General features: G+C 44.3%; 1 protein-coding gene across 5 annotated transcripts in view; it reads right to left on the reverse strand.

The window, feature by feature from the left end:
• The window catches only part of LOC143284575 (uncharacterized), a 51273-nt gene that overhangs the window by 26203 nt on the left and 10234 nt on the right, over positions 1 to 14836 (reverse strand). For all 5 annotated transcript variants that reach the window (XM_076591385.1, XM_076591384.1, XM_076591387.1 and 2 more), the window contains exons 2-3: positions 2545 to 3075; positions 778 to 1042 (exon numbers count right to left, since the gene is read on the reverse strand). In XM_076591385.1, coding sequence (XP_076447500.1) covers positions 778 to 1042; positions 2545 to 2761 — 482 coding nt within the window. In that variant the 5' untranslated portion in view covers positions 2762 to 3075. The remainder of the gene's footprint in view (positions 1 to 777; positions 1043 to 2544; positions 3076 to 14836) is intronic.

Genomic DNA, 14836 nt, shown 5'->3' on the forward strand with positions numbered 1-14836 from the left:
CTGGACTAACACACAAACACACGCACGCACGCACCCACCCAACACACAGACATACACACAGAAAGAGGACTCTCTCACAAAACCACTGTATCTCCGTGCCAAGCCAGCCAGAATCAGGCAGCCGCAATGAGTCATTGCCAACACTGTCAAGAATCAACCAAGGAACAAAAAACCCACTTGAGGAAGAAGAACCAACGGATCCACCTGAGGAAGAAGTGGGACCCACATGAGGAAGAAGTGGGACCAACCTGAGGAAGAATAGGGACGCACCTGAGGAAGAAGAGGGACACACCTAAGAAAGAATCCACCTGAGGAAGAAAAGGAACCCACCTGCGGGAGAAGAGGAACCCACCTGAGGAAGAATAGGGACCTACCTCCGGAAGACGAACCCACCTAAGGAAGAACGGAAACCCATCTGAGGAAGAAGAGTTACCCACCTGAGGAAGAAGAGGAATACACCTGAGAAAGAACCACCTGAGGAAGAAGGGGAACCCACCTGAGGAAGAAAAGGACCCACCTGAGGCAGAGAAGGAACCCACCTGAGGAAGAAAGAGACCCACCTGAGGAAGAAGAGAAACACACCTGAGGAAGAAGACGAAGAGGGACACACCTGACGAAGAGGGACACACATGAGGAAGAAGAGAAACACACCTGAGGAAGAAGAGACACACCTGAGGAAGAAGAGAAACACACCTGAGGAAGAAGAAACACACCTGAGGAAGAAAAGGACCCACCTGAGGCAGAGGAGGAACCCACCTGAGGAAGAAAGAGACCCACCTGAGGAAGAAGAGCGACATGAAGTCGTAGTTGTCCTCCAGCACGAGCAGACTGCGGCCCTGGCGGCCCGTGGAGCGGACCCAGTGGGTGGGGTGGTACACGTGCTTCAGGTGTGTCTGCAGGAAGTCGGGTGGATAGCTGGCCAGGGTCAGGTCCAGCTGGATCAGCTTGGCACCCCCGATGAGGTAGGACTGCAGGACGTCCCGCACCGGGTACACCGTCACCAGGGTGCAAGGGGTGGGAGAGGCAGTGGCTGCTGTCCGGGCTGAACGGGGTGGATGGAGAGGGGGATGAGGGGGAAGAGGGGTGTTAGAGGGCGTTCTGGTGGCGGTGATGGTATGTTTTGTGACGGTGGTGGTGGTGGTGGTGGTGGTGTAGTGGTGGCAGTGATTCTGTTGTGTGGGGTGGTGGGCGTGTTGGGACGCGTGTGCGTGTGTGCGTGCGTGTGTGTGTGCGTGCGTGTGTGTGTGTGTGTGTGTGTGTGTGTGTGTGTGTGTGTGTGTGTGTGTGTGTGTGTGTGTGTGAGACAGTGTGTGTGTTTGTAGGAGTGTGTGTGTGTGTGTGAGAGAGAGAGGTGAGAAATGAGAGACAGAAAAGAGAGATACAAGAGAGATACGACACAGGGGGAGAGAGAGAGAGAGACAGAGACAGAGACACAGAGAGAGTGAGAGAGAGAGAGAAAGAGAGAGAGAGAAGAGCGAGCGAGCGAGCGAGAGAGAGAGAGAGAGAGAGAGAGAGAGAGAGAGAGAGAGAGAGAGAGAGAGAGAGAGAGAGATACAATATACAAGAGAGACAAAGAGACAGAGAGACATGACAACAAAAAAGATAATAAAAATGTTTCCTACAAGTGAGTTTTCACCGAACGCTCTTGCTCGAACAGGATGAAATGCGTGTGTGATCAGCACTCTATGTTATAAATATATTCACAAATCTCCCCCTTCCTATCTCTGCGGCTGCCTTCACCTCTACACTCCATCTCGCTCACTACTGTCGGCTTCGGATCCACTCTGTTTACGCACACCCAGATTCAAACACTCGACTGTTGGCCGCCGTTCTTTCTCTGTCTCTGGATCTTGCAACTGGAATGAACTTCCTCTTTCGCTTCGTCAGGTCTACACACTCAGCTCTTTCAAGTCTGGCCTTAAAACCCACCTCTTCCCAAAAAATAGCCTCCCTTCCCTGCCCCTTCCTTGTCTTCAGTTTCTCCAGTTTTAGAGTTATGTATGCGTGTATGACTGGTGTGAATGACTGGTGCGAAAGCGCTTTGATCTGTCTTTGCACAAGATTCAGCGCTTTCTAAATACCATTATTGTTATTAACATGTCGGGGCACCACCGGAATTCTGGAACTCTTCGGAGAGCAATGTCTGGAAGAGTTGTACTGAGAAGTACCGAAAGTACGGTCCCGCACAAATACGCTCACGTGCACTCACTCACATGCACTTGTATATGCACATGCGCGCTCACACCGAACTCAGGCGCGCAGTGCGGTGTTATTTCCACGATCAGTTTCTCTTTGGTCTCTTCCCCCACCCACCCCCACCCCCGCCCCCACCCAATTTCTTTTACCCTCATTCCGAAGGACCCTTAAATGATAAACCAGAAAGCTTATCTACCTTTAAAAGTCTATGAATATTGAAAGTGAAGTTTTCGGAAACCCCATATTTTCTTATCAAGATCAAAATAGAATGTCTCCAGAATCCGTTCACACCTGTGCAGCTTCAGGTACAAGGATTCAATGTTACGCACATCCACCTGTCATACCGACCTCCGGCAGGGTCTGTTTTTGGAGGCGGGGCTAACGTCGTGGGGACCAGGTTGTTGACGTCAGAACCGTTGACGTTATTGCTGCTGTCGTAGGTGACGTTGGAAGAGCCGGCAGGGGGGAGAACCTGTGGTCCATTTTGAGACAGCGCCCCCAGAAAGAGAAGCCACACACACAGGCCCAGAAACTGGCGCCTCAGAGTTACTGCTCTTGTCGCCATTTTTGCTGAACTGACCTTGAAAGAACGACCGAAAGTTTTCTTGCAATTCCAAGAAAGTGGATTAGCTGGTAGATTCACGTACGAAATGTCATATGAAAAGTAATAAACAGATAACAGGTCTTTGTAGTCTCTCTACAATGGGTTTCAAGTCTCACAAACAGAGCGAGTCAAAGTTGGTGCCACAAAATTTCTTCCATGTTCGGTGGAGCTTTTGGGTCGGACTATTTCTTCTCCTTCATTTGCTGCGTCTCCTCAACTCAGTGGTTTTGATGTTTTTCGTCTCTGTTCCTCAAAGAACTGACGAACATAGGCATCTGCAACAAACAAAAACGTTACCAGGGGAAAATCTTCAACTGCCGCAGTAAAAATCATAATTACACGTATGCACTGTGGACAAGAGAAATAGAGAAGGGAACAGAAAGAGGCACAGAGAGAGAGAGGGTGACATTCTTCTTCTTCTGCGTTCGTGGGCTGCAACACCCACGTTCACTCGCATGTACACGAGTGGGCTTTTACGTGCATGACCGTTTTTACCCCGCCATGTAGGCAGTCATACTCCGCTTTCGGGGGTATGCATGCTGGGTATGTTGTTGCTTCCATAACCCACCGAACGCTGACATGGATTACAGGATCTTTAACGTGCGTATTTGATCTTCTGCATGCGTTTAGGCAAGGGAGAATTGGATTGAAGGAAAATGCCAGGACATAGAGGAAAACCTGACAAGAAACAACAGCAAGAAAGCCTACCAAGTTGTGAAAGAACTTACCAACACAAGGCAAGGTAGAACTATGTCCAACATCCAGACCAAGGATGGAAAATGTCTAACAGAAGAACAAGACATCCTAAAGCGATGGACAGAATACTGCTCAGAGCTATACAACATACAGACCACAGGTGATCCAGCAATACTGAATGTCCCACCAGCCACTGATAACAGTAATCACCCCATACTCCGTGAAGAAATAGAGGCAGCAATAGCATCGCTGAAAAAAGGGAAATCGGCAGGAGTGGACAACATCCCATCAGAACTGGTCCAAGCAGGGGGTGAAGTTATGATAGATGTGCTACTGAAAATCTGCAACAAGATCTGGCAAACAGGGGAATGGCCCACACCGTGGACACAATCACTGATCATCACCCTTCCCAAAAAGGGCAATCTCCAGCAGTGTCAAAACTACCGCACCATCAGCCTGATTAGTCATCCCAGCAAAGTCATGTTGAAAATCCTGCTTAACAGACTGAAACCACAAGCAGAAAACATCATTGCTGAAGAACAGGCAGGTTTCAGACCAGGAAGGAGCACAACTGAACAAATCTTCAACTTGAGGTTGCTATGTGAGAGGTACCATCAACACCAACAAGACCTCTACCATGTCTTCATTGATTTTAAGAAGGCATTTGACAGGGTCTGGCATGCAGCTTTGTGGGCTACCATGAATCTGTACAACATCAACGCCAACCTGATCAGACTGATACAGCACCTCTATGACAAAGCCACCAGCGCCGTCTACCTCAACAATAGCATCGGGGACTGGTTCAGAACCACAGTCGGAGTGAGACAAGGCTGCCTACTCTCCCCAACACTCTTCAACATCTTCTTAGAAAGAATAATGACTGACGCACTGGAAGAGCATGTAGGAACAGTCAGCATAGGCGGCAGAACAATCACAAACCTACGTTTTGCCGACGACATTGATGGACTGGCTGGAAAAGAAGAAGAACTGGCAAGCCTGGTCAAACATCTAGACAAAGCCTCCACATCGTATGGAATGCAAATCAGTGCGGAGAAAACCAAACTGATGACTAACAACACCAACGGCATCAGCATTGACATCAAAGTCAACGACGAAAAGCTTAAAACAGTCCACAGCTTCAAATATCTGGGAGCAATCGTGTCAGATGAAGGATCTAAACCAGAAGTACTCTCGAGAATTGCCCAAACAACAACGGCACTCAACAAGCTGAACACCATCTGGAACAACAAAAACATCGCTCTCAGCTCAAAAATCAGACTGATGCGTTCCCTGGTTATATCAATATTGCTCTACGCCTGCGAGACTTGGACCCTGACTGCAGACATCGAGAGAAGAATCCAAGCTGTCGAGATGAGATGCTTTCGTAGACTACTTGGCATCTCCTACAGAGACCACATCACTAACACGGAAGTGAAGAACAGAATCCAGCAAAGTATTGGACCCTACGAAGACCTTCTGTCCATAGTGAAAAAACGCAAACTTAGATGGTATGGACACATCTCCCGATCATCTGGTCTTGCCAAAACGTTCCTGCAAGGCACCGTACAAGGAGGCAGAAGGAGAGGACGGCAGAAGAAGAGATGGGAAGACAACATCCGGGGGTGGACAGGCTTGACGCTCGGTGACGCCCTGAGGAAATCAGAAAACCGTGAAGAGTGGAGAGGAGTGGTGGCCAGGTCAGCAGCGGTGCCCCAACGGTCTGAACCCAGACTACGGGAGAGGTGAAGGTGAAGGTGAAGGTTGCGTATACACACGAAGGGGGTTCAGGCACTAGCAGGTCTGCACATATGTTGACCTGGGAGATCGTAAAAATCTCCACCCTTTACCCACCACGCGCCGTCACCGTGATTCGAACCCAGGTCCCTCAGATTGAAAATCCAACGCTTTAACCACTCGGCTATTGCGCCCGTCGGTGACATTCGATTGTCTTCAATATTATCTTTGCAAAAATCAGTTGCACAAACCCCGGCTCTCAACACACACAAATAAATCACATGAAATATATGTGAGTGGGAGTATGCGTCAGTGGTTTTTGTGTCCACTGGTCTTGTCTGTCATTCATATCAATTTCAACACTTTGGGTGTAATCAGCATGTAAGCGTCAATAAACGAGCTTGCGAACAAAAGCGAGCGAGAGAAAGGAGAGACAGACAGCGGGAGAGTCACGCTTTAAGCACGGATCAGAAATGATTACTTTTCAATGAAGGGTGTATGAACACTGGCCAGACGCCAGGTGTACCTGTCTACACAGGTATGTTGTGTCATAACCCCTACTTGTCCCTGCTGGTCCAGCCTCTGCTGTGACTGCGGACTGACTTCCACTGCGTGAACAACACAACACAACACAGCACAGCACAGCACAGCACAGCACAGCACAGCACAACACAACACAGCACAGCACAGCACACAGTATCATACAGTATAGTACTGCTCATTACAACTCGTCACTGTGGTGGTATACAATGGACACTTGATATACCAAGAGGTGTACACTTTGGGCGCTGAATTTAATACCAAGAGGTGTATAGTTTAGGCACTCAATACACCTAGATGTGTATACATTTGGCACTCAATTTACCCAGAGGTGTATACATTTGGCACTCAATACATCCCGGTGTATATATTTGGCACTCAGTCTACCCAGAGGTGTATACTTTGGGCACACAATATGTGTATACCTTTGGAACTCAATTTACCCAGAAGTATAATCTTTATGCTTTCGGCATTCAATATATCCAAAGATGTATATTTGGGCGAATAATATACCCAGGTGTGTATACTTTAGGCAATTACTATAACACCCAGAGATGTATATTTTTGGCATTCAATATAATATCTACAGGTGTATGTATACTCTGGCCACTCAATACACCCACAGCCAGAGGTATATTTTTGAGGCACCCAATACAACACCTAGAAGCGTATATTTTGGGCACTCAGTATGATACCTATGGCAGTATATTTTGGGAACTTAATATAATACATAGGGCTGTATATTTTGGGCACTCAATATAATACCTAGGGCTGTATATTTTGGGAACTTAATATAATACCTACGGCTGTATATTTTGGGAACTCAATATAATACCTAGAGCTGTATATTTTGGACACTCAATATAATACCTAGGGCTGTATATTTTGGGAACTTAATATAATACATAGGGCTGTATATTTTGGGCACTCAATATAATACCTAGGGCTGTATATTTTGGACACTCAATATAATACCTAGGGCTGTATATTTTGGGCACTCAATATAATACCCAGGGCTGTATATTTTGTGCACTCAATATAATACCTACGGCTGTATATTTTGGGCACTCAGCATAATACCTAGGGCTGTATATTTTGGGCACTCAATATAATACCTAGAGCTGTATATTTTGGGCACTCAATATAATACCTAGGGCTGTATATTTTGGGCACTCAATATAATACCTAGAGCTGTATATTTTGGGCACTCAATATAATACCTAGGGCTGTATATTTTGGGAACTAAATATAATACATAGGGCTGTATATTTTGGGCACTCAATATAATACCTAGGGCTGTATATTTTGGGCACTCAGCATAATACCTAGGGCTGTATATTTTGGGAACTTAATATAATACCTAGGGCTGTATATTTTGGGCACTCAATATAATACCTAGGGCTGTATATTCTGGGCACTCAATATAATACATAGGGCTGTATATTTTGGGCACTCAATATAATACCTAGGGCTGTATATTTTGGGCACTCAGCATAATACCTAGGGCTGTATATTCTGGGCACTCAATATAATACCTAGGGCTGTATATTTTGGGCACTCAATATAATACCTAGGGCTGTATATTTTGGGCACTCAATATAATACCCAGGGCTGTATATCTTGCCATATGTGGTATATATTGGGCACTAATACCCATGCAGGCGTATCACACACACAGCTCACCAGTGTCCTCTGCACCTATGCTGTGCTGGCCACACACCTGTGTGTTTGTGCGTTGTGTGCTGCAAGCCTTTTCAGTGAATCATCAAGGCAGACATAACGTCGACGAGTACGATTAAAAAAACAACAACCAAAAAACAAACAACAACAACAAACAAACAATAGAATAGCAAATGAAGGCAGACACCATTGTAAATAAGCACACACACACACACACACACACACACACACACACACACTCACAAAGTAGGCACACACTCGCACCACACCGCACGCGTGTGCGTGCGTGCGTGCGTGCGTGTGTGTGTGTGTGGTGGCAGCGGCGGTGGTGATGCCCCATGACTAAAGGGCACCTGATCAGACAGGTAAAAGAAGGAACAATACGGAAATGTAAAACATGAAATAGTCCAGACAGGTAACACATGGAATAGTGCAGACAGGTAACACATGGAATAGTGAAAACAGGTAACACATGGAATAGTAACACACAGAATAGTGAAGACAGGTAACACATGGAATAGTGAAGACAGGTAACACATGGAATAGTAACACACATAATAGTGAAGACAGGTAACACATGGAATAGTAACACATAGAATAGTGAAGACAGGTAACACATGGAATAGTAACACACAAAATAGTGCAGATAGGAAACACATGGAATAGTGCAGACGGGTAACACAGGGAATAGTACAGACAGGTAACACATGGGATTGTGCAGACAGGTAACACATGGAATAGTGCAGACAGGTAACACAGGGAATAGTAGACAGGTAGCACATGGAATAGTGCAAACAAGCAAAACAGGGAATAGTGCTGACAGGTAACACAAGGAATAGTACAGACAGGTTAAACTGGGACTGCAGACAGTCAAAATAGGGAACATAGTGCAGACAGGTAAAACAGGAATACTGAAGACAGGTAAAACAGGGAATAGTGCAGACAGGTAAAACAGAAATACTGAAGACAGGTACAACAGGGAATAGTGCAGACTGGTAAAAAGTGCAGACAGGTAACACAGGGAATAGTACAGACAGGTAACACATGGAATAGTGCAAACAAGTAAAACAGGGAATAGTGCTGACAGGTAACACAAGGAATAGTACAGACAGGTTAAACAGGGAATCGTGAAGACAGGTAAAACAGGAATACTGCAGACAGGTAAAATAGGGAATAGTGCAGACAGGTAAAACAGGAATACTGAAGAAAGGTAAAACAGGGAATAGTGCAGACAGGTAACACAGGGAATAGTGCAGACAAGTAACACAGGGAATAGTGCAGACAGGTAAAACAGGGAATAGTGCTGACAGGTTACACAAGGAATAGTACAGACAGGTCAAACAGGGAATAGTGCAGACAGGTAAAAAGTGCAGACAGGAAAAACAGGAAGAGTCATTCGCATTTCGGTGGACCTCTCCCCTCGCCCAACACTCCACAGTTTAACAAAATGCCTCCCTGGTTTGTCAGAACTGCAGCGGGTGTCTCTAACATAAATGCCACGCTTTGGACTTGTGTACCCTATCAAAGTTCCATCGTAACAGCCTGTTTGACTGTCTTCGTAAGTATCTCTCTCGCTCTATCCATCTGTGTGTGTGTGTGTGTGTGTGTGTGTGTGTGTGTGTGGCTCTCTGTGTGTCCTTTTCCTTCTCCTGTCACTGATCGGAGGAGGCAATCAAGACAAAGGTACAATGTGCAGGCGGCGTGACGAATGTGAGCTGGATGGGTAAAGACGTGTGGGTGTGCACGGTGTCAGTGCTCTCTTGTCACCCCCTCCCAGTGCACTGTACTTGCACAGGCACACCACTGGACACACACATTATATATATATATATATATATATATATATATATATATATATATATATATATATATACACACACACACATATATATATTTGTATCATATTCATATTCATAAAACACACACACACACACACACAAACACACACACACGTCGAGAGAGAGAGAGAGAGAGAGAGAGAGAGAGAGAGAGAGAGAGAGCACGCTACTGGACATACACGTAGAATATAACACAGACACACACACATATCGAGAGTGAGAGAGAGAGAGAGAGAGAGAGAAAGAAAGAGGGGGAGGAGGGGAGACAGAGACGGGGGAGGGGGGGATTATTGAGAAGTATTATCGAACAGGAGGCGAACCATTTTTGTGCTGTACAGAAAATGAGAGCTAATTTGCTGATTCAAGTGGAAACGGCTTTCTGCCCCGAGGAAAAAAAAAAAATCCTGTTCTTGACTTTGAAAGTCAGGTCGGCAAACCGGTTCTCTCCCTCTCTCTCTCTGGCCACTGCCAAATAGTGCCCCCCTTCCCCCCGGCCCCCATCCCTCCACCCACACCGAACAAAGCATAAAAACGATCGCTGTTTTTCAGTTACGCTGCGGTTAAAACCGATCTCTGTCTTAAAGTATAGGCCTATAATCTGGAAACCAGGTTCAGCTTTCCCCTCATTCTATGCCAACACTTAATACAAACCTATGGTAGGTTGTCAAAACCTGATCGGTGCGCTGAGTTTATGCCAAAATAAGGCACCTGCTCTCTTTTCTCAAACAGCAGGAGTTGATTCACGTATAATGACCAGTCCTCACGCATTGACACCTTTGAAAAACTGAAGGCAGCTGACCGTGTACCAAGGGCACCGAATCCTGGCCTGTCACACACTGACCGGTGCCGGAGCACCTTAATCCTGACCTTACACACCACACTGAACAGAATCTCACTCCGAACACACACAGACCAGTCAGCCCATGAAAGTGTTGTAATTCTGACATTAAACTGACCCCGTTCAGTAGTGACAGGGCAGAGAAAAACAGACTTAGCTTTGCTCAACAGAAATAGGGTAGAGAAAAACAGACTTAGCTTTGCTCAACAGAAACAGGGTAGAGAAAAACAGACCTTGTGTCAATGCACACACCCCTCTCCGTTTTCACACACATATACACACACATACACACACGAACACAATCACACCTTTATCCACTGAATTCAAAACGGCGTTGAAAAATCAACATAACCTGCTCCAATTGCATTTCAGTTCAGCGTTTATTGTTCAACTGTCAATTCGCACTATCCTGTATGCGAGCATGGGAATAGACTTTACAGTCGTCTCTCGCTTCAACAAACGATTCGACGTGCAGACCTGCCTGAGACCCCACATGTGTATATGAAAACATGATCAAACACGTGCATCAAACAAACTACATCTCCTGACAGCCTTCCGTGAGTTTTTAACCCTCTTGCATTCACGCGTTTCCCAGTAAAACATCCTACAGTTCGGCTATTGGCCAGAGTGAATGCAAGAGGGTTAAGATGAAGTGACCGATAGAAGACGGAGTGTGGCTGCCTAAAAGAGGGATGTAAAACGGCCATTGGCATAAAAGCCCGAGAGGCCTGAGATGCAATTCATACACTGAAAATGAGACTGCCCTTTCACCACCTTTATTATAAAAAAAATCACTTCATGAAGTGAGATACGGACATTAACACAGCATGTTCACGGGTAAGGAGTGGAGCATATGAAATGCTCTCTCTCTCTCTCTCTCTTCGTTGTTTTCCCTCCTTCCCTCCCCCCCCCTCTCTGTTCCTTCCCTGCTGTTTCCCCTCTCTTTCTGCAACATTATTGTGTTATGATGTGTGCGTGTGTGTTTTGTTTTAGTTTAGTTATAATATGTATGGTCATGAAGTGTGGACCCTATTCTCTCCCCCCCCCCCTCCCTCTCTCTCCTCCCTCCCTGCCACGTCCACCCGCCCTCTGTCTCGGTATTCCCCGATGGGATCACCGAAGCGGAACGCTGCAATGTGACAGTTGGCGGCAGTCTGACAACACCCCGGGTCCCGTGAACGTGTCCCTGAAGAACTCAAATCTGACTCAGTGCGTCTTTACGTTGCTTTTATTGCCCTATTCCAATGTGTTGGAAAACAGAATACAGAATACTTTATATCTCTACACATTCACACTCACACACATTCTCTCTCTCTCTCACATACACAAACACGCACGCGCACGCACGCACACAACTTGATCACACACACTCACAAACACACACACACGCACACACACACACATACATGTACACACACACACGCGCGCGCGCGCACGCACACACACACACGCGCGCTCATGTTTATGTTTTATTATGTCTTATAAACTTTAAGGTTTTATGACAATAAAACATATTCTATTCTATTCTATTCACACACACACACACACACACACACACATATATATATATATATATATGTGTGTGTGTGTGTGTGTGTGTGTGTGTGTGTGTGTGTGTTGCCGTGTACCCGATTGGTATTATTATTATTATAAAAGGGGTACGGTACAAAAGAGCTAACTAATGATTGATTAAACTGAAGGATAGAAAAGAATCCCCACGCACATAGAGGCCACCCACAAAAGAGGTTTTTCTATTGTTTTATTTACAATAGTTATAAGAAAATAAGAATAAATGAAGAGAAGAAGAAGAGATAAAACAGTGCCTGGAATGACACAAAATAATGTCATTAGCACAACATGTTGGCACAAGTTAATAGTAAAACACATGTATACATATTACATGGAAAGACTATAGGAGAGGACATGATAACTAAATTACAATTAATAGACTGATACATATGTATATCAGATGGTTTTAACCAATAACTGATATTAATCCGACACTATCTTGTAACCACCACAACAGAATACTACACACATCTTAAGAGTACTGAACACACTATAGTTTAATGGTCACAGTGTGCTCAGTACTCTAAGATGTGTGTAGTATTCTGTTGTGGTGATTAGAAGATAGTGTCGGATTAATATCAGTTATTGGTTAAAACCACCTGATATATATCAGTCTGTTAATTGTAATTTAGTTATCATGCTTTCTTCTATACGGCTTACTGCAGTATAGTGCAACATGATAAACTGATTCATCTGAGTCACTTTGACACAGTATAAGCTTTACCTAATCTATACTGTCAGTGTACTTTCACGAAATCAGCATAGCTTCAATCACTTTATCTACACTATCTAAATGTATTTGAAATGTCATTTGATGTCAGTGTTTGGTCTTCACACATACGCATTATCTTATCGTATGTTGTTGCTTATCCCAAATCGAGTGATAGTCTTTCCACGTAATATGTGTACATGTGCTTTACTATTCACTTGTGCCGACATGCTGTGCTTATGACATTTGTTTGTGTCATTCCAGGCACTGTCTTCCTCTTAGTTCTCCTCATCCTTGTTTTATCTCTTCTTCTTCTCTTCATTTATTCTTATTTTCTTGTAACTATTGTAAATAAAACAATAGAAAAACCTCTTTTGTGACTGGCCTCTATATGTTGCTGGCCTGTGCGTGGGGATTGTTTTCTATCCTTCAGTTTTATCAATCATTGTTTAGTTCTTTTGTACCGTACCCCTTTTATAATAATAATACCACTCTGGTACACGGCTACACACACACACATACACACACACATACACACACACACACATGTATATATATATATATGCACATATAGACATACATACATACTAAGAGAGACAGAGGTGGGAGATTGAGGACAGAAAAAAAGATATTGTGGTGTGTGGTACAGACAGAGAGAGAGAGACAGACAGACAGACAGACAGACAGACAGAGACAGAGAGAGAGCGAACCTTTTTTTTACTGAAGGAAAAATGGAATAAGCACAAATTGTTTGTATTCATCCTGCCCTCGTGAAAAAGGAAAATATACAAATACTCTGAGTACATTGCATGAATAAATTTCAAATTATGTCACACAAAAAAGATGAACAACATAAATACATGCATGAATATTACATACATCAGAAAAAGAAAGAAGAAACAAAGAAAGAAAGACAGACAGACATAGAGGGAGAGAGAGTGAGAGTGAGAGTGAGAGAGAGAGAGAGAGAATAACAGACAGACAGACACAGAGACAGACAGGCAGACATAAAGGAAAAGACACTGTATTTGCATATTCTTTCCCCGAGTTCTGAATGGTACATTTTTTTGATTAAGACTAGTTTGGACACTGAGAATGGCTGATAACCGCCTGAGTATGACAGACAAGATTTAAACAGATCAATTATCGGACGGGTTGGAAATAAATGTTTTTTTGTTTGTTTGTTTTGTTTTTGTTGTTGTTGTTTTTAGTGTGTGTGTGTGTGTGTGTGTGTGTGTGTGTGTGTGTGTGTTTGTTTGACTTTTTTTCTTTACATTGGGTATGCATGCACTATTTCGTTTTTTTTTGTGTGTGCGTGTATGTGTGTGTGTGTGTGTGTGTGTGTGTGTGTGTGTGTGTGTGTGTGTGTGTGTGTGTGTGTGTGTGTGCGTGCGTGCGTGTGTGTGTGTGCGTGAGTTTGTGTAGATGTGGACACGCATGAGATATACATGTTATGTAACTATATGGCAAATTATGTAAAAGTTATTTTTCTTTCTTTCTTTTTCTTTCTTGTATGCCTTTTTGTTGGCCACTATATTTGTAAAATCTTGAATAAAAAGGTTTTAAAAATATCGGACGGGGTAACATAATCTTACGGACGTCACGATTTTCGTTCATTTGAAGTTTACTTATAGTTGAGGGTGGGACATAACCAGATATTTTTTTTAACATAAAAAATGCTTTGTTGTATTTTTATTTCCATATAGTCGTCTGGTGTTAATGTGGAGGATTTCAGAACTAATTTGAATGAGAGAGAGAGAGAGAGAGAGAGAGAGAGAGAGAGAGAGAGAGAGAGACAGACAGACAGACAGACAGACAGAGAGACAGAGAGAGATCAATGTGCAACAAATACAAACGTGAACAAGTCTTTCATTTTCCTAAGTTTACAAGTTTCCACCTCACTTTCTGTCACAGTGAATCCTCAAGTCTTATTAGTATGATGGTACACAGATACCGTCTCACTAAGGTCTCAAGGGTCTCTCTGGCAAGCGGAGTGGAGTTTCACGACCTCTTGACTTGTGCCCTCAAGGTTAAGCTGTTCACTGCGGGAGAGTGGAGTGTCAGTTTCCTTGGTGCCCTATGAACGCTGCTTCACGGTCAACACTGACTGTCATAAGGTTTTCCCTTCCTGTGGGATCGCGCTGTTCACCCGTGACTGTGCATTTCCAGTGTCAGTTGGACACTGGCTTCTTTCCATTCGACATTATTTTTTCACTGTAGTATTTTCTGTCTCTCGCTCTCCTCTCTCTGTACGCTGCATTGTGTGTATGTGGGGGATGGGGGTGGGTGGGGTGCTTGGTGTGTGTGTGTGTGTGTGTGTGTGTGTGTGTGTGTGTGTGTGTGTATTGCAAGATATAGGCCAATGTAAAAGAATCAAGCAAACCGTATAAAATGTAAATAAACCGATGTGATTCCAGTTTATCGTGTGCTTC

Source organism: Babylonia areolata, chromosome 8 (genome assembly GCF_041734735.1).
Source record: "Babylonia areolata isolate BAREFJ2019XMU chromosome 8, ASM4173473v1, whole genome shotgun sequence".
Classification (NCBI taxonomy): Eukaryota; Metazoa; Mollusca; class Gastropoda; order Neogastropoda; family Buccinidae; genus Babylonia; species Babylonia areolata.